General features: G+C 37.2%; 2 protein-coding genes across 4 annotated transcripts; one reads left to right on the top strand and one right to left on the bottom strand.

The window, feature by feature from the left end:
- Positions 1–2,606: 2,606 nt before the first annotated feature.
- LOC105687155 (DENN domain-containing protein Crag) lies at positions 2,607–12,725 on the bottom strand. Of its 3 annotated transcripts, none has more exons than XM_012402564.3 (19): positions 11,006–12,725; positions 10,132–10,740; positions 9,426–10,027; positions 9,097–9,337; positions 8,731–9,001; positions 8,536–8,627; positions 8,191–8,441; positions 7,925–8,095; positions 7,713–7,841; positions 7,388–7,634; positions 7,125–7,278; positions 6,801–7,004; positions 6,434–6,661; positions 6,016–6,111; positions 5,501–5,748; positions 5,156–5,414; positions 4,672–5,079; positions 4,419–4,591; positions 2,607–4,272 (listed from the first exon to the last, which is right to left on the bottom strand). In XM_012402564.3, the coding sequence occupies exons 1-19, from the start codon at positions 11,334–11,336 to the stop codon at positions 4,136–4,138; spliced, it is 4,851 nt and encodes a 1,616-aa protein (XP_012257987.2). In that variant the 5' UTR covers positions 11,337–12,725; the 3' UTR covers positions 2,607–4,135. The 3 variants fall into 3 exon arrangements, with proteins under 3 accessions (XP_012257987.2, XP_020708556.2, XP_012257989.2); XM_020852897.2 differs by having other exon boundaries at positions 9,426–10,030; positions 11,006–12,724; XM_012402566.3 differs by lacking the exon at positions 6,016–6,111 and having other exon boundaries at positions 9,426–10,030; positions 11,006–12,723.
- A 2,273-nt stretch (positions 12,726–14,998) lies between these two features.
- On the top strand, positions 14,999–17,634 carry LOC105687009 (ejaculatory bulb-specific protein 3-like). The gene is made up of 3 exons (XM_012402313.3): positions 14,999–15,366; positions 15,936–16,125; positions 17,096–17,634. The coding sequence occupies exons 1-3, from the start codon at positions 15,346–15,348 to the stop codon at positions 17,236–17,238; spliced, it is 354 nt and encodes a 117-aa protein (XP_012257736.1). The 5' UTR covers positions 14,999–15,345; the 3' UTR covers positions 17,239–17,634.
- Positions 17,635–26,443: the final 8,809 nt, after the last annotated feature.

Here is a 26,443-nt window from a genome sequence, read left to right as displayed (position 1 = left end):
CACACTGTATTGTATTACACAGATATTCAAAAATCGAGTCAAGAAAAAGAACAAAAATTGGTCTTTATTCTAGCAGTATTTATATCCCAATAAAATGATATATACATAGTATACTTAATATCTTCTTTGCATTTTCTATTCACTCTTTTTACGGTAGCCAAATCCTTTTCACATTGTAAATTGATAAATTCCATTTCCGTATCATGTTTTCTTCGTTGCTCATCCAATACTTCAGTTAGTGCTGGAAATAAAATATGACTGGTCAAACTGTTAATAGCGAATACTCACAGTAAAAAAATACCACGACGCATCCACTTATAAATACATTGCCAATTTAATTTTGCTTTTTCATTATCTTGCCAAAGATTCTTGTAGCGTAAGGTTTTCGCTCTGGATTCCTCTGGAGCCATACACACTCGTTTCAATGAATGTTCGAAAAAATATTTCATATATCCCAAAAATAATTGAGCTTGCTCTGAATAATCTGGACGAAGTTGTTTCACCAGTTCTCTAACTTCCGTATAACCATTCAGAATCTGTAAATAGCTAAATGTTCTCTGGTCTACGAAAAAATGAAACTTTGCGACGGAATCGTACATCGCATTGCGGATGCTCATTAATTTTTCTAAAATAGATTGCCATATTGTACTGCTTCCACTGATTTTCTAATTATTTTTCTCAAAATGCAATATGTGGTAGTTTCAACTTGCAAGTATGCACCTCGATAGCTCTATAAATCTCAGAATCAAGTACATCCAGATTTGTAGATGAACGTACAGTTCTTTTTGAATCTATTTCTGAAAAATCCGGATCCTCGGCGCTTCCCGAACATGCTAAAATGAGTTTTTTTTTTTTTATCAAAAATCAACTGCTGGGAGTCATGAACCTGAATCATTAAAATGGTTAACTACAGATTAGGGTGCTTTTTTTCCGATCGTGAAATTTTGTTGCAAGTACCCAAAAAAAAATACTCTGAAAGTTTGGCCCCTAATATCAATATTAAGACCTCGACCCAGGCGTTTAAAGCTTTCCCTTTAAAAAAACACAGAAACTCTGATTTTTTTTATGTTTCAATTTCTATAGCTCAGTGGCGTTTTATAGCATCGCTTCGACCATGGACGAGTTTTTTTCAGAATTGAATGCTCTACAAAAGTGTCCATTGCGGTCAAGCCGTAACTCGAACCGGCGAGGTATAGTTTAGCCTCTAAACTTGATTTTTCCATGAAATTCGAGTTTTTTTCGCATTTATCTCGTGATGGATAAGAGCTACAAAAAAAATGTGAAAACAAACTTGTAGAAAATTAAATTTTCTACGAAAAAGTCCTGAGCACCAAGTCGCTAAAATCAATATCTCCGGAGATATTCAATTATGGTTTTTGTAATTTAAAATTTTTATAGAAAATCATGTCAAATTATAAAAAATATTTATAGAGCATTCAATTCTGAAAAAAAAACCCGTCCATGGTCGAAGCGATCCCATAAAATGCCACAGAGCTATAGAAATGGGAACATAAAAAAATCAGAGTTTCTGTGTTTTTTAAAGGGAAATCTTTAAACGCCTGGGTCGAAGCGTTAATATTAATATTAAGGGCCCGCACTTTTAGGGTATTTTTTTTTTTTTTTCGGTACTTGCTACAAAATTTCACGATGGGACAGAAAAAAAGAATAGTTGAAAAAAAGCACCCCAGTACAGATATTTATTCTTTGACTATTAACGTAAAAATTCGAATGATAAAGAGTGCCGAAGTAACATACGCCAAATGCAAGGTGCAATCTGAATGTACTGATTAAAGGCATCCATCACCACCCTAAAATCTTCTCTGGCCAGTATGTGGTGCAATTCTGAATGTTCAAGTAGCACCTGCAGGCTCGCCTGTATAATGATTTAGACGACAATCACTAAATAGTCACATTTGCTGAACTCAAGCTTTATACATGGGTGACTAACCGATAACTCCAACTTCTGAAGGGTCCGACAAAATATACCAAAAATACGATCAAGATAAATAGATATCTCAATGTCATCTGTTACCAGTTTGTTGAGAGATTGACATGAGCCAGCCGAGTTAGTCTTGCCATTGCCTTTCGCAACTGAATCCTCCTCAGACGATGGAGGTGGTGTTATTCTTTCATTTCGACACCTAAATTATACAAGCCTTTACGATTTCGCCGTACAATGTAAAATACCGTGAACACAAATAATTTGCGTCTGTCTTACAAACTGAAATAGTAATATAGAAGCTATCAAAAGCTACGGAGTAGAGAATAGTACACACGGGCATGAATCGGGATCAACTTGAGCGGATGGTAAAAATTTACGCTGAAATCGATCGAGAAAAATTGAATTTGCCGGCATATCCTTTTCATGAAAAGGAGATTGGTATGGAATCTGGCATTTATAACAGCTTTTTTTCGAAACTTCGTTACCGATTTTTTAGCATCTACCGAATTTTTTTTTTCGTAATATCAGTCAACTGTTTTATTATTTAAACTGCATCGGGATTGTGAAATTCGTCAACGGGTGTTCCACTAGATTTAATGTACTGAGAAATACAGTTTACTGATTTCTGTATGGATAGGATGGTGAATGAAAAAACGAGTCATGCTTTTTTTTATAAAATACCTCAACTGCTTTTATTTTCTTAGCCTAATTTCAATACAATAATGAATGAATATACATCTGTTTGCTGTATCAAAGGTGAAAAGGTCAAAAGGCCTCAAAAATTAAGAATCAACAGTTTCTCATAATATGAAAAACGAAATTTAAAAAATTGCACATTTCATATATGGGGAAATTCATGACCCCTGCTTATAAAGATATAGCTATTATTGCGAGTGATGTGATTCAAGCACTACGAAATGATAATACAGCAATGTATTACCAATCGAAATGATATCAAGAGTTGTTTTTAACTCTAAGTTTAGTTCCTAAATACTTTGGCGTAATTATTTGCCAACTAACTTCTATAGTTGTAATAATACTGCAGCTCACAGAAATCTTTAAACAACGCACAATGGTTTTATCGGCAACAAATAATTTTTGAACTTTCCAACTTTGTCACATGTGATAAAATTTAATACCTATAAATTGATTATGCCCTGTTCAACATATACGTTAAACCAAGAGTAGAAGGAACAAAATTCTTTAGTACTGATGAGGTTGTGTCTACAGTTTTCTTGCAATAGGTACCCATTTCATGGATTTGAAAACTTCATCGTCAAGGCATGGTCGATCCAGAGAGGACAAACTCTTGAAATTGGATTCAATATGAGCTGTTGATCAAAATCAGAACCTAATATTAACATAATCAAAGAACTGCTACTCATAACAAACTTTTACAACAAACATATTTCTGTTACGTAGAGTATTTACCAAGTTACGAAACAGTTATGTGTCCTTCAAATGCTCTCTGATGAAAATGTCATCTACGTCCATTTTAATATTTCAACAGTTGTATTGATGGTAACATATAGTATCGACAAGGCTTGGACGCATGTAGCGTTCGTTATGGCAGGATCAGTACTTGTTACATAAATAGTTTGTTTGACACTCAAAGACTAAACAGAAGCAAAACTTGTTTCGTAATCAGGTAAATACGAAATGTGCATACTCTTAAATTCTACTGTAAAATATTCGGTATTATAAATAAAGTACTTATTGATACCTAAATAAAATCGGAAATTAAAGATTATCGAGAACAACCTTCACATCGCTACGCTAAATACACAGAACAGTGTCGAGGACAGAATTCACTCGAAGGGATATTGTAACGAGATAAGGAAATATAAACTCTTCATTACCTAATGACCATGTAAAAAAATTGTATCTCTGCAACCATTCTGTGATTGGTTTTAAAAGGTTAGTGATTAAAAAGATTCATTTCTATATTACGCGATGTGACAAATTAGTAAATAATAACATACATAGTCTTGCCAACAGTCAATTAATGAGAGATATATTGCCTCGTATAGTGATTCCGCAGACAGATATAACGTATTGGTGATATAAATAATGAAAAGACTCTGAAATTTGTTCAATTAATCAAAACCATACAGTTCTGACATGGTAAGGGGGACAAGTTTATCTCTTCTTTTACCCATTAAAGGTACCGTTAAAGTAATTCGATTGTTTTGTTCATACATTAAGTGGCTTAAAGTAATGCCTGCAATGTAGTGCCATTGTAGTGGGTGGTGCATCGGTGGAACACAATAACTTCTCTTCTTTTTCCGTTAGTCTTTCCAGAGACTGATTATACTCTCGATCAAAAGCACCTGAACATAAATATGAGAATAACTTGGTCAGATCTTTTAGCGCAACTTACTATTTTATTCAGAAATAGCAGAAAAGCGGAGATTAGGCGCAATTTTACAGAGTATGAATCATTCATTAGATGTTTTATTCTAATCGGTGTTCATACCTTGATCTATATTTCCTCTTCCCAAAACTGTAAATACTAGAAATAAAATATCTCTGTATATAGAAATCGGCGTTTGGTCATCTATTCTGGTTTTATGCCTTTCCAGAGCTAATCTCCTTATAGGTTCTGCTAAATCGTTGTGGCGTACATTCGTTATTACTGCCTGCATTAACCTGTATTATAATATATTCGCCGTTATGATATTTATTGTCAGCATAAGATTAACCACGCTGTAATCAAGGAGTATACTCACGTTCGGTCTTCCGCACTGTTCGTCTTCCATTGAATATACATAGGCAAACGATCCATATGCAACTTTTCATTATCCCAAAGCGTTCGAACACCGACCAGAGGTAAATTACTTTGGGCAGTATTTCTCACATTCTGGTTATTATTGAACCAAAGCTCTGGTAAATGGCTGCTCAGATTAATTCTCTCAAAGTACCAAATTAGATTCCAATAAACTATTGGATGCTCCTCTATAAATTTATGCTTAGTAAGGCATGAGTCTCCCTCTTGACTCAACACACTCTCCAATTCCTTTCTAAGGACCAAAGGATTCAAATATGGAACTGTGATTGGATCTTCTAATTCTTTTGGATGCTCCAAAAGCTCGACTAATGCTCCTGTTAATGGATCGTTACTCTCACCCTCCTCACACCTACAAAAATGACAGGTAAACTTTATTATCACCAATCAGATCAAACATCAGAGTTATTCTAGAAAAGTATCCATACCTGTAATCTAATATGGTCACTGTCAGCAGTGGTACTGTAGCTTTGTCACAAAATTGACAGACGGTGTTTAAATTAGAATCCTCTGGCTGCCAGCCAGCCATTATCTCCTCATCGTATAGAACAGCAGTACAATGATGGCATCTACTAGCTGTTGACAATACTAATTCTATGGCCATACGTTCTTCTAACTCCCTTGAACCTCTAGGGTACAAACAGTCTGCTAATTCAGTTAAGCAACCGAGTTCTGCGGTCAGATCTCCTGTAATTTACAAATATAATTTTATATTTTTTTCATACCACTGGTCTTGAAAAATCTCAAGCTTTAGGAATTGCGGACGCACGTACCAGAAACTCTAGCTGGTAATTCATTACGGTCCTGCTGTGATCCGTCAGTAAGAGAATCTAACGATTCATGAGATACTCCATATGATAATCTCTGTTCGCGCTCCTTTGATTTAACCGGTGTACTAGTTGCTGAGATCGCTTCCTTTATTTCATCAAATTTTTTAGCAACAGTAGTGGCAGCAGACTTTAAACTATTCAATCCACCCAGTATCAACTCATTTGATTTTTTCCCCGTTAAACTCGAAGGGCTAGGAAAAATTATGCAATTGTATATTGTCATCAGAGATATTATCGCGCAAAGATTGACTTTATTTAATGTTTTTAATTCGACCAGTAGTTTGTTACTTCAATAAAGTCCAGTAATTATTGCTGCAGATTAAGTTCCAGGATTGAAATATAATTTATTGCAAAGCCATTTAAAATTATTAAGCAAAGTTCAAATATCAAGTACAACCAATGTATTATGTGCTAAGTTATTAGCTGAATGTGGATTGGCAATAAGTATTCATACGTACCTGATATAGCTGGACAAACTCAACGACTCGATGAGCTGATTTGATGATATTAACTCCTTATTTTTAGCAAATGCCAGGCCTCCAGTAGAATAACGTCTATATTATTTTTGAAAAGCGCATACAAGAGCATGCAAAATGATTATGAAAAAAAGGTAAAAAAAATTCCGAAAGTGGGTAGTGTATCAAAATAAATGAAAATAATTCGATTTCTGAGTTTCAAATTTGACGAATGTTATTGTTAATGATATCAGACTTAAAAAATTACTGATAAAATAATCAAAACTACAAGAATTGAGCAAAAAATATGTAAATTAACACACAACTGATAATAAAAAGAATCATCATGGCACAACTACATCAATAATCGCGAATTCAAGGGCATCTCGAATAATAATAAAATCAGATATCTTCTGCTTACCCAAAACTAAGCTTGAGACTAGATCCAAGGCTGGACAGGCTAGATGTTACGCTGTCCTTGTTTTGCGCCCAAAGACTGCCGAACTCCAATCTATCTCTGTCCCTTTCCTGTTCTCCTTGCTGAGCAACGGAATGAGGCATCGTTTCACTTCTTTGCAAATGTCCGCCACCCAATGGACCGCCTTCGTCAACTGCCTGATGAAATGTAGCACTTCTGGGTATAACATTGCTGTAAGAAGTATATTGAATCGTTATTTTAAATATTTATAGCTCATCGGTATGACACGAGGAAAAATATTCAGTAAACAGTACCTGCAAAAGATTTCGTTTCAATGAGGAAGGTTGTTAAAAAAAATAACCACATTTACCTTCTAAACAATAATGGCCCTCCAGCACGTTCTTCCGTCGCATTGTTAAGTATAGTTAAAGTACTTGTCGAACAGTTTGAATCATTTTCTTCAGACGGAGATACAACCGGTGTTTCATCATTAAGTAACGCACCTAGCGGATCATTTTCAGTTACCGGTGTTCTGATAGGACTTTTGAGTGGTGATTCAAGATTCCGGACTAGCCTTGAAACCACAAAACACAGCCATCAAATTTTGATCCATGATAGCATTTTTTAGGAGTAATTGACAATTGACTCGATTGACTTCATGATGACAAGTATAATAAATATAATTATTTTGTACCTCGGATTACTGGATGAACGATTGAGCGCTTCTGGCTGAGACATGCTCAAACTAGATCCTTGATCCTTAACAATACTATTTTGCCGCAAAAATTTCATCTTTGTTTCAACAAGGCCGAATACTGGTAAGTCAGGAACAGAGCTACCTATCAAAGCTTGAACATTGTAAACAATGATTGAGTAAACGTCAAGAATAAACTTCGAATCGCACTAGATGTTCCTAGTTTATTACAATTATAATTAACTCAAAAACGGTTTACTTACAATCACTGCCTGCTGCATCTAAGTCTTGAGAATGAGTGCTGTCGAGACTACATCTGGATAGAGCATGTTCCAAAGTTTCACTACTCTTGCCATCGGCTACATCAGTCGCTGAACTCAATCTTCTTCTGGCGCCTTTTTTCCCAGCTTTTTTAAATAACGCTGCCCCGACAATAACATTACGCAGCTTGTTCCACATCAACTGGCTGGAATTTGTCATATCAGATGGCCACGTTGCCTCTAAGACGGCCTGTATTTAATATCTTAATAATTATACCAATAGAGAAAGATAAAAAAACATTCAGTACATTCAAGAAGAATTTCATACTTTGTTGTAAAACCCATAAGTCAAGGCATTTGGTTGAACTCCACTACGCTTCATGTGGAATAATAGTTTCACTGCTAGTACAGGTTGGCCATATACGCCACACAATTGCATCATAGCTCTGTAGCAAACCTGGAACAGATAAAAAGAAATTCAAAGTATCACAAAAATTCAATTCATATCACAAACTGAAAAAAAAAATTTTGTTCTCTTACTTCTTCAGTCGGATCCAGACGTAATTTCTGCATTTTCACAAGCAGCTCATAGGCTTGATGTAAAATAGCTGCAGGTTGGCTAGAGGCTTGCAACATGGCAGGTAAATGTAGAAACCATAAACTATAGCATGTCCCCAACAAACATCTAGCCCATCTCTCTGGTACAGCTGCCTAATTAAAACAATTTTTTTTACGACAGTTTTTATATTTCCACAAAATTTTTACACAATAGCAAAATTTGATTGAAAAAAAAATGTCAACCATACCTGTTTTCTAGCCATTTTCTGAGCTACTTTAATCTCATGTTTCGTTCGACGAGCCATTGGACTTCCTGGTACCATACTAAATGCACTTAGTGCTGGATTTTTCAGGCTTAGATTTTTCTGTGGTCTCATCAATTCAGGATTCAATTTGAACGTTTTATAGCTTAGTGCTTTCTGATTAGGTCCAGCTTCTGGTGGAGGAATAAATACTGTGCGTTCACTGTGCTGTGATTCATCCAATTCCAAAAGTGGTCCTAAGACAGAAGTAGAGAATAGTATGTGAAATAAAGCATTATTGAAATAATTCAGTCTTACAAATAGCTGATACATCAACTCAAGAAAACATACCAATCTCTTCCTCAACTCGTTCTGTACATTCGTCAAAAAATGCTAATCCTGCCATATCCATGTCTGACACAAAGCTCCTTTCTTCTATAAATCTATAAATCAAGAATTATATGTACTCATTTGAATGATTACACAAAGTTATTTACAACTATTACTTTCTAACGAGCAATACTAAGAGAACATATTATTCCTTACCTTATAAACATTTGAGTTCGCACTAACATGCTATAAAATTTTGCGTGAGCTTTATCGCGACTCCTAAGAAAAGCCTGCATATTAAACAGGCTTGTAGGATCGGTAGAGCCAACAGTGGGAGCTTTTGTTATTGGTAGTAAATACGATCTGTAGCCTTTCAATATGATGGCCATAAATCGAAGAAAAGCATCTTGGATTTCAAGTTCCAAAGCCTGCTCTTTTCTTTTTTGTTGAAACTCTCGATCTACACTAAAGTCTGCGTCCCCTTTTTCTGTGGATAAAATAATCATTCCATAAGGAAGAAAACTTGAAATATCAATACGAACAAACTCAAGAACGTATTAATTTGACTATTCGAAAACACACCTTTCTGAGATGTATAACTTCTTCCTAAACTAATTAGCTTCGAGTATAGAAGTTCCAGTCTGTTTCTCAAAGAGCGAGCTGCTTTTTTAGGTAACAATTTCAAGTTCAGATATCTTTTGTCATCGCAAATAGCAACATTGTTGGTATCCAAATCTACACAATTTACATCTGATGGTGGATCGTATAAGTCGAAAAATCGAGAATCAACACCAATTAAAAAAGGTAAAGGTGCGTGCAATACCTAGATCATTTTAAAACATACAAAAATATTGAAAAAATACTATAGTGGGTCTCAAATGTGAAAGGTGACAATAAACAAACTAGTTTACCTCGGCCAAACCTAATGGACACAATGGAATATAAGGACACTGCCACTTGAAAGGAAACAGAATCATGGCTATTGCTTCACTTACAGATGTTAAAACATCTGGCCTTAGAGAATGAACCAATATCTTCTGTTCGGTTAATATCAACAACAAAATCAACAAACAGTTATCTGGGCCCAGATTTATCAGTAATTGCCTGAAACTCGCCCCTGATCTTGGCAATGCTAGATCTTCAGGCTGGGTTAGAATCAATCTGTCAAACCCGCTCAACTGTACCAATATTCTAGGTCGTTGAGGGCTGGGAAATGGTATATCGCATAAAAAATACGCTATGTATTTTTCTATGGGAACATTTTGCTCCTTCTCATTAACCATACTGTGTAAGAAGACGAGAAACTTTTCGAAAGTATCAAAAAACGGCCAATGAGATAAAATGCATATTGATTTGCTGATGTTTAACGACTGAGTATTTGGGTGCGTGTATTGCAGTTTTTCAATCTGCGATGGATTCAATTTATTCAAAACACCATGTTTCTGATAATTTCTCAATTTCAATGTATCAACCCTAATTTCCTCGGTTGTATCGCCCATATTTGTTGAACCGTCTTCTGGAAAAATTGTTTGCTTGTTTTGTTAATCAACTTGAGAAAAGAGGGAAGTTAAATATTGACCAATGACAAATCGCAAAACGAACTGACGAACAACGTACCATAATTTGAGTTTTCTTTGCTATTTGGGATTAGCTCCAAAATATCTTGTGCATTTGTATCAATCGGTTCCTTTAAAATTGGCTCAATCTCTTCATAAAATGTGATGGCTGATCCATATATCTTTTGAGCTGCATCCGCCACCGTTAATACAAACGTTGAAAATACGGGTTTTGGTTTAGATGCCAATTTTGGCCAACATTCAATAGTGGCACCCATTGGCAAGCAGAACATAGCCACAGAATTGGGAAACATAAAACTTTCATAGTCCTTTAGTGGATACTTATACAGTATAGCAGGTTTAAACGATATAAGGTTGGCTCGATTCATAGATTTCTTGTAACACAAGAAAACGTCACTCCCCAACATTCCCTTATTAAGATTTTTGTTAATAACGCAAAACGCGTGAGGCTGACATTCTCCTTTGTTGGCCAGAATCAGACATATGTCTGTGACGACCAAACTATTGCATGGCATTTCAGGACTTGCCCTTCTATATGTAACGAAAATCCTTGAGGTTGAATTATTGACATTTGCAACATGTCCATCTGGTGTTTCAAAAACCACCTCTGCATCAGGCATTATACGTTCTTTCCCATCATAGATCACACCTAAAAGAAAATGGAACAGAATTAATAAACAAGATCCACTGAAAGTTAGGTGAAAAAGGGAGCAATGTCTTGTTTATTTAAAATTGAAAATGCTTGAATATAAAACTCTGACAAACTATTTTAGGTCCTCAACGTGGAGACGTATAGTATTTTTTCTACAAATATGAATGAACAGCCAGAATTATGTAATATACGTGAAATCTTTGAAATGATGTCATGTAGAAAAATGTGCAATAAAATATTATTCGGAAACCAAAATATGTACCAATGTCAACCAAAGGTGGTTTGTCCCTTCCTCGTTTGTAACAGATGTAGCATTCATTAGTCCTTAAACTACCATGGTTTAAATCTGCTGGGAACCCTGTCACAGTTTTACTCAATAGAGTAAAATTTTCTGGGACTGTTTCACCTAAGGCTGGAAATATTATGGCAAGATCCGTGATTGGAGCCTGCATATGAGTGTCTTTGAGATGGGTCCCTTCCTGGCACCAATCCTCCAACCTGTCGCTTTCGTTGTTCGCGTCATTCGTAAAATTATCGTCTTGACCTGGTAGCCCAGCAACGACAAAATAATCGGCTACCCTTCGTTCGTCCATTGTATTTAATTTTGTCGATGTAGGTAGTGTGTAATATATTTATAACACTGTTGGTTGAAACTGTTGTGTTTAGGTAAAAAATCTTTTCAACAGATTCACTTCAGCATCGTGGTATGTTATTTTAGCACAGAGTTAAGATGTTTTGAAACAACAAGCAAAATATTGTGGAAAATCATTTAACACAGCTATTTAACAGAATCAGAGTTATATTTTTTAACGATTGAATTTTGAAGAAAACAATCCCTCTAGAGGTTATCTATGCGAATGAGAAATGATAAATAGTAAAAATAGAACATTTTATTTTTCAAATGATTTTGGTATAGTCGTTACACTTTTGGTGAGACATACTGCAGCAATTAACTACGACGAAAATATTAAGTTCAATAACACTTGTCGTGATACGACGAATGCAGTGATTGTCAAACGAAAGCACAAAATCAAAATTTAGGTTATATGTCACACGGGAATACACTTTCAACAGTTATTCTGACATTTTCATAGTTGATAGGCAAAACAATACATTGCAACATCAAAAAATATCCAAGGAAGTCTTTCAATTCTTTGTACTACCTTGAGAACACGTTTATGGACTTAGAGTACACGATTTAATAAAAATAATAGAAAATATCTTGTTTCTTGGACGGCCATTTTTGTTGGGCGGCAAAATGGCTACCTAGGGGCAAGGTCGAGTTTATTTTAAACATAAATTTATTAATCACGTTTAAAATAAGTTTCCCAATGCACCACGTACGCTTCATTTAATAACTGAACGCATATAAATAATCCCGCAATTCTTTGCAGAATTGAGAAATTATATGATTTCGAATAATGCGCAGAACCTAGTTGTATACATCAAATAATTTCAAACTTCTCTATTGTTGTCATTCGGATTAAAATAGAGTAATCATACGACAATTCCGAGTCATGCGTCAATAATAGTATAAGAAATCAAAGCATTATCAATATATTTTCATGCGTAGCAGATGACAACAAAATTAATTGGTGTTACACCCAAAACATTCCCGAATAAGAATAACACTTCTATTTTGCGCTCTTTTTAATTATCTGCGTTATTGCGCACACCTCTCGTGTGTAATTGTATTGATGGAATTCAAAAAGTAACCCAACGAAAGTGTGCTAGCACTGCAGGAATTGAAAAGCCTTTCGCAGATCATGAAAACGGCTTTGGCTCGATCATGCCTATGAATCACACTTGTGTCTTGTATAATTCAGTCGAAGTGTAAGCGCAGTCGTATACATTCAGGGGCCTTGCATTCATTGATTTCTGATTGTCAGAGGCCCCTGAACTTGTCCAACACTCCATCACGCTCCAATTCTTATGATATACATATGTATAGATACATGTATGTCGACTGGTCATAACCCATTGTACATACGTTATTGTACTTTACATAGATATTATTATGAAACAATTAATGACTTACTTTTTCCTAAAACATGAAATGTCTCTCATTATCAATTTGTACAAATCCATGTATTATTGATGCTAAATGGGATTATAATAACAAGTAATTAGTAGTTTTCTTCTAAAATATCCAACTTCCATTACTGTATAACGAATAATGTTGGAATATTGGAATTTTTCAATAGATTGTATATGGTGCAAAGACTGACTGCGAGCGCTAAATAGCCTATGCATTCTTATCGGTTGCCACTAATGAGTTAAACACTTACATATATTTAACATGAAACCAAAATTTTGTATGTGTAATACATTGCTGACCCATGTCCCATTATGAATGAAATGAAAAATCCCTATCACGCTATTGTAGGTATACGTAACATAGTCATCGTCATAGTCATTTCACAAATGAAATTGGATTAAATAAACAATGTGCCGTTATTACAATTGGAAGTTAAAAAATTTCAAATACATAATATACGTTAAAATATTGTGATGCGTAAAGTCGTATCACTGCGATATTTTTTGCAATATTCACGTCCTATGGATAATTGCTCGTATATCAGAATCGACAGTGGGATGGGTTTTCAATATAAAAATCACCCTTAATTCTAGTCTATACATCTGCCAGGGTTCTCCAAATTACGAAAAGTAGATAAAAACCAATTGCGAATAACGTGCAAATCTATTGGACGTATACGACCGTGTTTGGAATACTAATGTCCTATTTACACAAATTACACGTCTCTTAGGGGTATAGCTCCATGGGTCATGCACGACGTGTCTCTGTGAAGGTTGTATTACGAAAACAGGATAATAAAAGACAACAAATAATTACATACAGCACCGCCAATATCGACGCAATATTAACTTTGGACTAACCACTAACATACACTGTGTATACGATATCATTCCTACGTCTATTAGTTACTGTTTGTAAATATCTATAACGAAAGATGAAACTAAAATTTTTTTCCAAAATATCAACTACATGGGTTGTATGCTTGCGGTATATCCGTAAAGTAATTTATGAATCTTAAAAACCCCTGCGGCCCCAGGATGAAGAATAATTTGAATCCGTGTAAAGTAGACCATCGGATGAGTGTGTATGTTAACTATAGTATATCCGCTCGACGTAATAGGCGGTCAACCTGTAGAATTTCACTAAGGATCATGTAATCCCAAATCGAAAAACGTGAACAAGAACAAATACGTCATGTATCAGGATATGCCGATATATCGTTATAAGGTGCAGGTTTATCATTATCAATTTCTGGGAACTGAACATAAATGGCGATAAGTTCCTTGAATATATTATATGATACTGTATAACAGTGCAGCAGATCGTCGCCAGTTTTCTGTACTTTCTCTCAACGGGAAGTAAAGTGTATTGCTGGGATATATAACCGAACGTATCCGTCGGATGAACTTTCACCTCCGTTTTTCCATTTCCAGAAATCCTTCCAAGGGTCACACGATTTGTGATATGAGAAATATGTAGCTAGTACATGCTAGTACTCATGTACCTTCGTATGCATGATACATAGGCATTATCATAGGTACATGAGTAAGTATATATACGTGTATGCAGCCAGAGTATGATACGAATATTCGAAATCTCGTATAAAATAGTGAAAAATTAACGAATTAATCAGAGAAAACTAGACTGGAACGATTCATTTGTATGCGGTCAGGTTATTGAAACTTCTCAGTTACATTTTTTTTCTACAGCGCTGCAATATAATAGATGTTGAATTGTGGCAATAACTATCGAGTTTTTTCATTGCTGAAAAGCAGAAATCACACTCATTACAATAATTAACTGAAAGGGAGACACTCCAGTCGAAAATTCATTGAAACGAAGGTTTATCTCACCATGTATAAAACGTCGAAAAAATCGATGATCAGTTGCCTATGCACTCAATTTAATTTGAATTATATGAAGAATCCATCGGCACGACAGCCAATTATTGAGTATCGTACGTCTGATGAGCCAAATTATTATTCCATGTGCATTTCCCCTCATCAAGTGATTATTCATGTGAAAATAATTCTATATATGATTCTATGGGGAGCTCAATTCTTGGAATTAATTCCCGAAGCATTTATTATACATCCTGGAATGAGGTTTCGTTCCCTCCCTTCCATTGAGCGAAAAAAAAATATAGACAGATATCGTATAGCTATATCGTGTCTTACAGAGTTTGGTATATATTCTACTCTCTCTCCAACAAGTTGTATGCATGTTACATCGTACCTGTGCACACTTTCGTATATACTGGAAGGGCGTAAGCCAAGTGCCAGTGTGTTATAAGATTTCGCGCTGAAAGCAACTGAAAGCAACTGAAAGGAACAAGATATCTATATATTAACGGTCTCTCGCCAAGTTTCGAACCTGCCTTTGCTTTATTTTATCCCCTTTATCCTCATACTCACACTTACTCGTTGACTTGTGAAATAATTGATTTCGGCATTAAATCGCGGACAGTATTCTTCCCACGTTTCACTTCATATATACCTCAACAATTCGTTCGAACGAGACGTATAAAAAGAAAAAGGAAAAAGTTATTCAACTCATTAACAATTATGACTCTGCAGCTACTAAAGGTAAGTGACTAGAAAAAGTACATACGCATGTGATACCGCCACAAATATTTAAAAAAATCTGAAAATTATCTCGGACTTTTTGATTAAACAAATCGAAGTGATTAAACGAGAACATAAATCGAGCGTAATTGGTAAACACCTGTTTCAATTTTGAATATCATAACGTATAAAGTTGACTCCGCATTATACCGTAAATATAAACCACACCGTTAGTAACCATACCCTGATATTATTCAAATACTCATATTTACGCATTTGTTAATATCCATACGAACGTTTGGATGGAAGTCAAAAATTGTTAGGAAGCAGCTTTGCTCGGGCTTACCGGCTGCATAACTCGCGTATCAAAACAAGCTCTTAATTCAAATACGATGTGGGTGAAATATATGATATAATTCCGATATTAAAAAAAATCAGTGTTTCCTATATTCACATTGAAAATTCTGCGAATATTCCGATAAGACAGTTTATACGCATAAATTGAAAAGTAAATTGAAAATGGTATCCCAGATAGATGGTATAGAGCATAAATGCGATGCGTTATGAAAAATGATGATTTATTGTTTCAGGTATTCCTTGTCTGTTCGGTAATCGGTTGTACGATGATAGCAAACTCCCAAGGGAATGTTGTACCCGCACAATCGAGGGTTTCAGATGATCAACTTGAGGTCGCTTTAAGTGACAAACGTTATCTCATGAGACAATTGAAATGTGCTCTGGGCGAAGCAACGTGCGACCCAGTAGGACGTCGATTGAAAAGTAAGTTATTCGCCATATACCTATATCTAATTCACGGTGTGGTTATAGAATAATTGCTGCAAGTTTCGATTTCGCTCAATTTTAGTATAATAACTATGTGAATCGGTGCAGAATCCACGCGAGACAATGCACCTTGCTATAGTCATAATATGTTTAGTTCGAATCGAAACTGGGTTAAAACTTTGGAAGAAAGGATTGCAATTTTACTATTTTTCATAAACCTATACACGAGGCTTCTGCTGTACCTAAATTTCCAATAAATCATGAAATTACCGTTTGATGTCAAGATCAAAGGCTTCCATTGTTTGATGATAAACATTTGTGAACTAGCCTTTTAGAGTCTTCAATAAATCATTGTGTGTAGATTTGGGTATTCATTACGTGTGAATCAACTGGCAGGCTAGTTTATTATATTTTCACTTCTCCACAGATCTACCTCGATTACTTTTCAATTTATTTTCCACAATCTTTACTCAAAACGAAATAACCATACATAGGTATAACGGAAACTAAAGTAAACACTTACATACATACGTATATTTTTTTAATTACACCATTTGTACGCTTTTTCCGCTCAACATTTTCAGCTTATAATTATTCAAAGCAGCGCAATGAATTCGTGCGTTGAAAATTTTAAACGTTTAGAAATCGCTTATCTCGACAACACGCGACTAATACTTTTGCACCTGCACGTCGTTTCCCCCCTCTGAAATAACTTTCGATTCATTTCGCTCGGCGGAGAATCACACCGCATGGTTCTACCACGGATAAGTGAAAAAGAAAAATGAAAAAGTCAACCAAATAGAAAATAATGATAATAATAATGATAATAAAGTCCTGCTACATACATGTATGTATGAAGACCAATAGGTATATGCAAGAAATATGTATTATGTAACAAATTCCAACACGTACGCAGATACAGCTATATTTGTATCAATAATACAAACACATTTTTCTTCTATTTCAGGTCTGGCACCACTTGTACTACGCGGTTCATGTCCGCAGTGTAGCCCCCAAGAAACTAGGCAAATTCAAAAAGTTCTTTCTCATATCCAAAGAAACTTCCCAAGGGAGTGGTCCAAAGTAGTCCAGCAATACGCTGGTGTCTAAAAAAGTCATCCATACAAATAAATAGCACGTCATCTTTCCCATAGGAAGAAAAAGTTACTACACGAATTGAGAAACAAATTTCAAAAATTCAATAAATCCTTTGTCCAGGCAAAAATAGAAGAACGTAAAAAACCGGTGCCGTTGATTGTACAAATTGAATACGCAATATAAGATAACACAAAAAAAACGGACCATTCATATACAATTGATTACATATTGTGTATTACAATTGTTATTTGTTATTATTATTATTATTATTATTATTATTATTATTGTTGTTGTTGTGTTGTTTTTGTTTTTGAATTACAACGAACAACACCTATGTATATTGTAGACGGTATGTATGTCTCTGAGCGCAGGAATTTTTTTTTAATTATAAATATGAAATGAAATATAGTGCAGTGGAATTATTCAACATACCTATCCTCTCGGATATAACTACGCGAGTTATATGACAGCGAATGCTTATCGATTGTTAATAACAAAAAAGACATACACATAATTTAATGATACGTATTTCATTTCAGAAAACTATTTATATCATATTGTACATAGAGATATACAGAGTGGGACGATTTATTCCCCTTTTTCGCCTTGAGAATTATTTATTTGTTCACCTTAAGCTCGCCATTAGTCCGTTTCTCTAATATCTGTCATTTATCTGTTTCTCTTATGCCTGTCATTTAACCGGAGAGCTTTTGTCTGTCATTAAGTACGATCATTTGTCTAACTCGGATCTGTACCGTTATGGCCTCTTTGCCGCTTTACCATTGAAATAATATTGCAAGTTGTTATACATTATACAGTTGAGAATCTGGAAACGAAGACATTCCACAAGCAAGAGTCAGGTATTCCAACGTCGCGATCCGTGAGTAAACAGATTAGGTACGAAGCCACCACGTTCACCCTGTTTATCCACTGTGTGTATGTATATCCTATTCCCAACCAGTAGTTACGCATTATACCTATCGCACACCGATCTTCATTCTTTACACACCCACCGCGTTCCTTCGTTACTTGCTTCGACTGCAGGCTTGTCAGTTTATTTCTTCGTTCACCGATACGCCACACGTATACCTATGTATACATACGTACACTTTCATTATTCAACTCGGAGTTTAGAAGTGAAAACCTGAATTTCTAAACGACGTGGAAAGACTACCCAATCTGCAACAAAGGCTTCAGTACCGACGAACGACCTTTTCATGGCCTTTTTAAATTTGCTCTTCATTCCACCAACGAATATCCCGGCCTATCGCTGAGGTCATCTCCAAATTAACACAGACTTAGGAATGTCAACGAGGGTCAAAACTGCCCCTCTTCTACCTCCGACGTTTCGTTCATTCTAACTGGATTTCATTCATCTCACCCGCCCGAATTATTCTTATCAATTTCATCGTATTATATCGAATGATACTTGAAGGAAAACTAAAGTAAACGCGCAACCGTTTCGATTAACAACTTTCAATTATAGAGATAACGAAAATATCTAATTATTTTGCAGGGCGTGCAAAAAACGTTCAAATGCGCCGATGTACACGTCATTTTCATCTCTTATTCGATCGAGACATTGTTGTCATATTAATACCAATAAAAAAAAAACATTGATACAGCAAATGATTCTTTCGTATCGTGACGTATTCAGGGAGTAGCCTGCAGTGGGTGAATGAGTGAACACACCGCAGCGGCATAATCGCGTCTGTCTCACCAATTGATTTGCAAAGGTCGAGGATCGAGCGCGGTAATCGTCGAGCGTTGATATCCCATACGTATACCTAGTGTGCCCTCGATGTTGGGACTTTACGACGATTGATTGAGTCGATTCAGCGGTGTCGGGTGGGTATGGTGTATTACTCCGAGTTTGAAAAATCTCAACGGTATACCTACGTGCACCACGTTGTTTCAAGTTTTCGAAAACTTTCGGCTGTAGCCAATTACAACTTGAAGTGATTTTTCTTATTTACCGTCTGCGTACAGACATTCGTACATATGTGTATTCGTTGTAGCGCATGTACGATACAGATGCGCTGCCGCTAAATGCAGGATCGGGGTCCATCGATTCGAGTATCAAATCTATGGGTTCGGAGCTCGGTTCAAAGATCATCAGAAATACAGCGAACCGTGTTATCTATAGTGAATTTCGAACTTTGTCGCGGGTTTTGACAAAAGTCGGATGAACTACTGTAATCTGTACCGGCTGCTAGGGATGAATGTGCGTTATACCCTGCGTTAGACGTTGCGTATTAAATCCTCTTCAGTGGCCGTTCTCACGGGGTTCGCCGTCAAAAGCTCGCCCTGCACTTCCCTAGGGCCCCCAACTCTCACCTTCGCGCTTCCGTATATCCACTATCTTTCTCATTCTCGCTACATTCTCTCTTCTTTATCTCTGTGTAAGAAAAAGAAGAACTGAAAAGGTGAAAAAAAAGAAAAAAGAAAATTTCCCGAGCTCTGCTCATCTCTCCACGTCGAAGGTTAAGGAGTAAATATTTCTTAATCCGGAAGTTCAGATTTGATGGAGTTTCGTGTAATACACAAGAGTGTATATGTATACGAGAAATACCAAGGACTTCGTACATAACATATACACCACATGTAACCTGTAGATAATGCGGATTACATAACACCCGTGTGAAATATATTATAATATGTATACGTGAAGAAGGGCGGGATTGTTAGTGCCGATGTGTACAATGGGTATGTAACCTAATATACGTGCATACGGAGGTATATAATATAGATAAGAATGTGCCTAGATCTATGCACGTATATATTATGTACAACGTATACATCTATCTGTACCGAGTTATATACGCACACATATACATGTATATATGTATATATGTACAATAGATATATATATATATGTATATATCTACGTGTATACATAAAGTCGGGATCGATAGAGGACAGAGAAGCCCCGGGACATCCCCAGCGATTCTGTTCTCTTATTCTTGCAAGAAACGCGGACACCTCCTTCTCACCTCTGGCATGCATAATCGACTGGTTGGGGGGGAGAGTTTTGGGCGAAATTAATGCCCGCAACCCTCACGAGAGCACCTAATTATCGAAAAGAATTAATTAGCAAGAACTGGCGGCGGGTCCTGCGGGATTCCTGCGGGTCGCGGATGAATCCCCGTGGCTTTACCTTGCGGTCGTTTAATTAATTCAACAAAGATTATTGCGGAGATGTGTGTGTACACACAGTTTCTTATACCCCTCACCACTAGCGTCAAATTGCAACGATAATATACAACACTATGTTAATTACATCCTTTTGCACTTGCAGTATTTATTGTATACGTATGGATAACCGTCCCGATTACCGCATCGTGAAATTTTCTTAAGCGTAGGTACCATCGTAATTCGACCTAGAGTTGCAGTTTTTAAAAAAAAAAAAAAACAACCAAAAAAAGGACACATCATCTACCGCATGTGTTAACTTTGTTTCCGAAGATGGAAAAATATTTGATATACCTAGGTGCGAAAATTTTCGTCATTTGCAGAGAGGACTTGAAATTTCATCAAAAACAGGTGCATCTCCGAGTTTACCTAATCCATTTTCAAAGCCGGGATGACAACGAGGTAAACTCTGTGGTTCGTTATGAATATTCTAAAGGGACAAATTGCTTCGGTCTCCCCTTCCCGCAGTACGCAACGTAGGTTTAGTCGAGCGCTGTCCGTTGACGGATATCAAGTGCCAAGGGATAATGTAACGCGTGTCTCCACCATTCGCGCGACCTGCGAGATTACATCTATAAAAATGATTATAAAATATCAGGGAGGGGAAGGTGGGGTACCGCCACCTTTTTTTACTCCACCGCTGCAGTGTATACGTACATACGTATGTACGTATCGCACACATACGTATTGTATACCAAGCTATGTAGCAAAAGAATCCCAGAGAGCTTTGCTCCCGCGCTCAGCTAGAGCTCGTGTCACGCCGACATCCAATCACTATAATAAAAGTCTAAAATAAACGGAAAGAAGATGAGTAAAAAATATATACTTATGTAGGAGAAAAAGGAAGAAGAAAAAAAAAAGAAGAGATATTTCCGACGTTTTGACGACTCTTGACGACAACGCTTGAAGTATAACTTTTCCGACGACTTTTGACACGCTCGTGTAACTTCGCACCTCCGCCTGTGCAAGCACATTTCTATATATTGTCCATTCGCTTCGCTGTGTATTTACACCCCGCCTACGACGACAGCTGATCCAAAAATCTGAAAATACATGAATGTAACGAGCGCTTGTTCCCGTCAATCGGTGTATAGTACCTATAAGTACGTATGAATCCTATAACTCGAAGGGTTCGCCCGAGTGAGTACGAGTGTATTCCACATCATTCGAGTAAACTGTATCAGATGCTAACGACGTCTAACGTATTGAGACGTACGAAGCACACGAATTTCTCGTAACTTGGTTGGATCGTATAAATGATTTGTGTTTTTCAAAGGTATCGGATATAATACGTCAAGTTTGAGACTCTCGTTATTCATCTCCGCCTGCCATCAGCGCGCGACGCGCTTCGGTAGTGTTTCGAAATTTCGTACCCCGCGCGCGTTATTGTGATTCGCTGCCGCGATTCGGTAAAACGTTTTTGATTCATTCCCATTGTCGGTCCTATAATCGGAGGCAGATTATTACAATATTTTTTTACTTGTTTTTACTCTCAAATATTTTCTCCGCTTTCCATTTCCGTTTGTTTGTTTTTTTTTTTTTTTTTGTTTTTTTTTCTTCTCTTCGGTTCTTCCTTTTTCTTTTTATTATTTTTTATTATTATTTTTTATGATTTTTTTCTCTACTTTTAATAAACACCAATGTACGCCTAGAGGCTGCGATGCAAACAGACATTTCCTTGATTAAAAACATCGATCTCTCGGGAATAACGGTGATATATTCTCACGAATGGGCAGGCCACACGTGCGGCGGACACCGCTCATGCACGCCGTCTTTCCATGGTCCCTGTGCAAGTCCCCCCAGTCCCATTTCTGCAACGCTGCAGAAGCGTAACCGTTTAGTGAAATGCCTCAACACGGTCCCTGTCCCGCAGCTCACGTGAGAATAGTTATTATCGCATGTCTGAACATTATACGCGTGAAGTAAATGTACACCACAGTCACAAGTACACACGTGTACGAGTACAGCGTATATAATTAGCCCCGATTGCTCAGCCGCTCGCTCCGCCAGTTATTAATGTTATTATAATACCTATACCGAAGCGCTAACATACGTTACAATCGTTACGTGCGGGTGCGACAAACACCCTTCGTACAAACTACTCTTCAACATCGTTTTAAGGGCTCAAGGGTGAAGTTCTTAATTAGCATAACTCGCGAGTCGCGCAAAGGGGTGAGCTGCTTTCTTCACTTTCTCCCATCACCGATGCTTCGAACAGATTTTAGATTATCCTGCGACGCAGAGTAACTTCCGTGTATACCCAGGCGCCGATCCTTCCTCTCCTTTCTTTTATCATCCTTTATTTCACCCTCTCTCTCTCTCTCTTTTACTTTGGCTAATTCGCTCTTCGCGGAATGCCCTCTATCCCTATCACTTCCGCTCTATGTATACAACGAATTCCCGCACCCCTAAAACCACTCCTTATCTTGTATTCCAAATTTCAAAAGATTCGTTTCGCGAAAACAAATTCCCGTCTATAGAATGATATATTATACGCGATGGAGGAGCGGGCCAGGAATTTCAGGACTTTTTCAACAAGTTTCAACACCATCGTACAAAACATTTTCTACTTGCATGCGCGTCGATATCCTGTGCTCTGTACATGTACGTATAAGGTACACATAGATCATAATTACTGAGAATATGTATACGTGTGTATTACTTGTACGAACAGAGGTATACCTGTTCATACTGTACGTGTACTCGTACCTATGTTAATACCCTGCACGAGCGCTGCAATGGGCAATACGAGGGTCTTCCGTATCTGTGGTTCCTACCTACGTGCAATCTACCTAACAATATACGTATAGATGTATGGATCGGTATTAAATGGAAAGATGTACGGCTGCATATATATACAGCACATTCGCCGTCGAGTGTGCACAGGATCGGTAAGTACATATGTATTATAGCATGTGAGTTGTTCAAAATCGAAATATCATCCCGAATTCAATGAGCGTACCGATGTTAATTCTCTACCCACACGCGATGCTGCATAGATCGTGCGGCGGTCGGTGGCCACCGTTCGCGAAATTTCGTTGAATATAGAAATTTTCGTCTACGAATCGGACACGGGCGACTCAAGCTGACTACGTGGTAGCGACATATCTATGTTTTATTTTGTCGAATTTTGGTACAGAGATCATCTCGTTTTCTACGAGTGCCGTGATTACCTGCCGACGAACCTGATATAGAGTCCATTGAAAACCAACTGATCTATCTATGCATATAACTTGATCCGCCGTTATAGTGCATCTCAATTAATGTTATGTAAAATCTGAGATCCACGTTTTTGCCTTTTTTTATTTTCCTCAGAGATTCAGAGAATTTTATCCTAAATTGATTCTCATCCCTATACCTATACGTATAAACGCCAGCCGCAAAACGCTCCGAGGCATCACGGTTGCAATCGTCGAAACGACCATTTCATCGCTAATAACTCTTTTGAAGAGTTGTCAATTATAGAGTAGAAATTTTAATACGAAATAAAGTAGAAGAAAATAAAATATAATAAAAAAAATCGATATCGGTACAAGTATGTGCAAACGTTGTCTGGTATAAGTATACGTACCTACTCATATTGAAATTGAGGCTCACATATTTTAAGCCATTTATAATTAACATTCTCTAAAACTAGAATAACATAAAGTAAAGAAGAAAAATGAAATTATACGTCGATTGAAATATCAAGAAACAAAAAAGATTGAAATGTCGGCGCGCAATAAAATTAAAAAAGCCCATGCCAGATCGGACGCGTATTGAAAAAATTACCGCCGGCCAGAACTTTCACACGTCGTACGATTATCCTGAATTTCTCATTCGTCGTCGTATACGTATACATACTATGTAGGTGCGACGACCGGTGCAGGCGGGGGAGTTTATAATAAATCTCTGAGTGCATATCGGAAAGCGTGTTAAACTTGGCGACGATATAACTCAAGCTTTTACGTTTCAGTTAATGAAAAGCGGTATGGGAACAGTGAATGAACTTCCTCGTGTCAGTGTTTAGCGAAAATAATGCAGATAAAATAAGTGAGACGCTGCGGTCAAAGAGGTATAAGGTGCGGGAATAAGTAGGGAAAAAAAACTAAAAAAAAAGATATAAGGAAAAAAGGAGAAGAATAAGGTAAAGATAACAGGAAAATGGGATGTCTCCGCGAGCTTTTAAGTCGGATCCAACACTCCGCGAGTCGAGCGCTTTGTCCCTGCGGAGACTGAGGCTTGTCTCTAAACAATGCCGAGTATAAGGTATATATATATTTATATGGAAAGGTTGAGGCTTGGAAATGCAAAGAATAAGAGAAGTTGGCTGCCATTAGGAGACAAGTGCCTCCTCATCCCTCTTTTATTTAGCTGGAGAATAAGATCGCGTGCCATTTTCTCGAATATATGTATATATAACTGGCAGCCTACAGAAAGTCAGACAGAAGGATGGACAATGGGACCAACCATTACCGGTAGTTACAATTAGAATATATATATGTACTGATCCCTCAGGTATATAGTTACGGAACCAAAAACGAAAAAATACCTTAACGAATTGGTGTTACGAAACAACCTGCACCCTCCTGCGCACCCTTGTACAGCGTCATCTCGAAACCTCATCTCCTCGGCGTATAGCTAATCCTTACGATTCGGGTATACTTTTTGTTAGCCTGCAAGTCGAGCAAAGGTAAACCGGGTGTCTTTCACGCTCGTTTGAACCTCGATCGGAACTATTTAGCAAGGAATACCCCATGCTAGACGCGTGAAATGAACCTACACAGATTCATACCCCGCCGCGTGTACCAAGCATCGATCAATTGGATTTTTTCGTCCTATGATGAGTGCGTAACGATATCTCTATACCGCGTCATACGTAAAATCAAAAACATAATTGTTCGTCCTCAAGTGCGCACGTGAAAAAGATAATTTCTTCTTTATCACGACGTACGAATAAATATAACGTACGCCATCGTCGAATATACCTCGTTCATTTCAGTTGGTACATAATCAACACTATTCCGATTGATTTGTGTATTCCATTTCTTGGGGTGTAAATAACATAAGTATAATAATATTTCATATTATTCGCACGATACACAACACACGTATGTTTGGAGACCATCAGGCAATGGGTGAAAAAATAAGATGAATGAGGCGTACACGTACACCTCGGATGGGAAATATGACAAGTTAATTGCATGATTAAATAAACGCCGGGGTAGAAATTTCGCAATGGTATTGTACGTGTGTGTGTAGGTGGTATTACGTAATAATATACCACATTTTGTATCCTGCAGGGAAAGGTACCGAGCGAGTTGTGTACATGTAACGTACACGTGTGCGTTTATACATACGTACGTACGTGTATAAAATGGGATTGAAATACATGGCTGCAATGTCTCGCGGTTGATAGAAAGTACCACCAGTTTCCGCGCATACCCCTTTCCCTTTTCCTTGTCCCTTTCCAGTTTCCTCCATGTACCCCCTTCATCCCTACGTCGACCATCCTCCTCCCCCCGCGGTATATACCCTCCCCGTACCCGTAATACCCGTACCCCTGTGCGCCCGAAGCCCGGAGTATCGGTGCCAGCTGAAAACTGAAAAGTGTCTTATTGATCTCCGATTTTCCGCGCTTAAGCCCGAATAAGCGAGAAACGGTCCGGAAAATAGCGGCCCCTGATTCGTTTTATATTATATATTCGGGATAGTAACACGTGTGGAACCAAAGATAAGCCGGTTCGAGGCTGTGCAGGGTTTAGGGTGCAGGGAGTTGGGGGTGACGAGCGTCTCGGGTCAGAGGGGAATACGCACAGTCACGTATTTTATGAAATATATGGGCCTCACAAAACCCTATTAATATATTACAAATGTATTTCGTACACGTGCGTAAACATCCGTACGCTGTATGTATTCATTATACGGCATGCAGTGTCTTTCACGCGACTTATCGACAGATTGACAGACTTACGCACTTCATTACATTCGCTTGTTTACTTTGGTCTCATTTATCATCAATTACATTATGATTTTTTTTTTTTTT

The sequence above is a fragment of the Athalia rosae genome, chromosome 1 (assembly GCF_917208135.1).
Source record: "Athalia rosae chromosome 1, iyAthRosa1.1, whole genome shotgun sequence".
NCBI lineage: Eukaryota > Metazoa > Arthropoda > Insecta > Hymenoptera > Athaliidae > Athalia > Athalia rosae.
Note: the sequence above shows the minus strand (reverse complement) of the source record. Positions and strands in the feature narration are given on the sequence as shown.

What these genes read in the sequence shown, in the direction of transcription:
- LOC105687155 (XM_020852897.2), bottom strand. Translation starts at nt 11,336, where the DNA reads ATGGACGAACGAAGGGTAGCCGATTATTTTGTCGTTGCTGGGCTACCA. An exon ending in AAGTTATACATCTCAGAAAG is followed by an intron (nt 9,002 to 9,096) that starts GTGTGTTTTCGA and finishes TTTTATCCACAG; the next exon opens with AAAAAGGGGACGCAGACTTT. An exon ending in GTGACCATATTAGATTACAG is followed by an intron (nt 5,080 to 5,155) that starts GTATGGATACTT and finishes TCATTTTTGTAG; the next exon opens with GTGTGAGGAGGGTGAGAGTA.
- LOC105687009 (XM_012402313.3), top strand. Translation starts at nt 15,346, where the DNA reads ATGACTCTGCAGCTACTAAAG. An exon ending in TGACTCTGCAGCTACTAAAG is followed by an intron (nt 15,367 to 15,935) that starts GTAAGTGACTAG and finishes TTATTGTTTCAG; the next exon opens with GTATTCCTTGTCTGTTCGGT. An exon ending in AGTAGGACGTCGATTGAAAA is followed by an intron (nt 16,126 to 17,095) that starts GTAAGTTATTCG and finishes CTTCTATTTCAG; the next exon opens with GTCTGGCACCACTTGTACTA.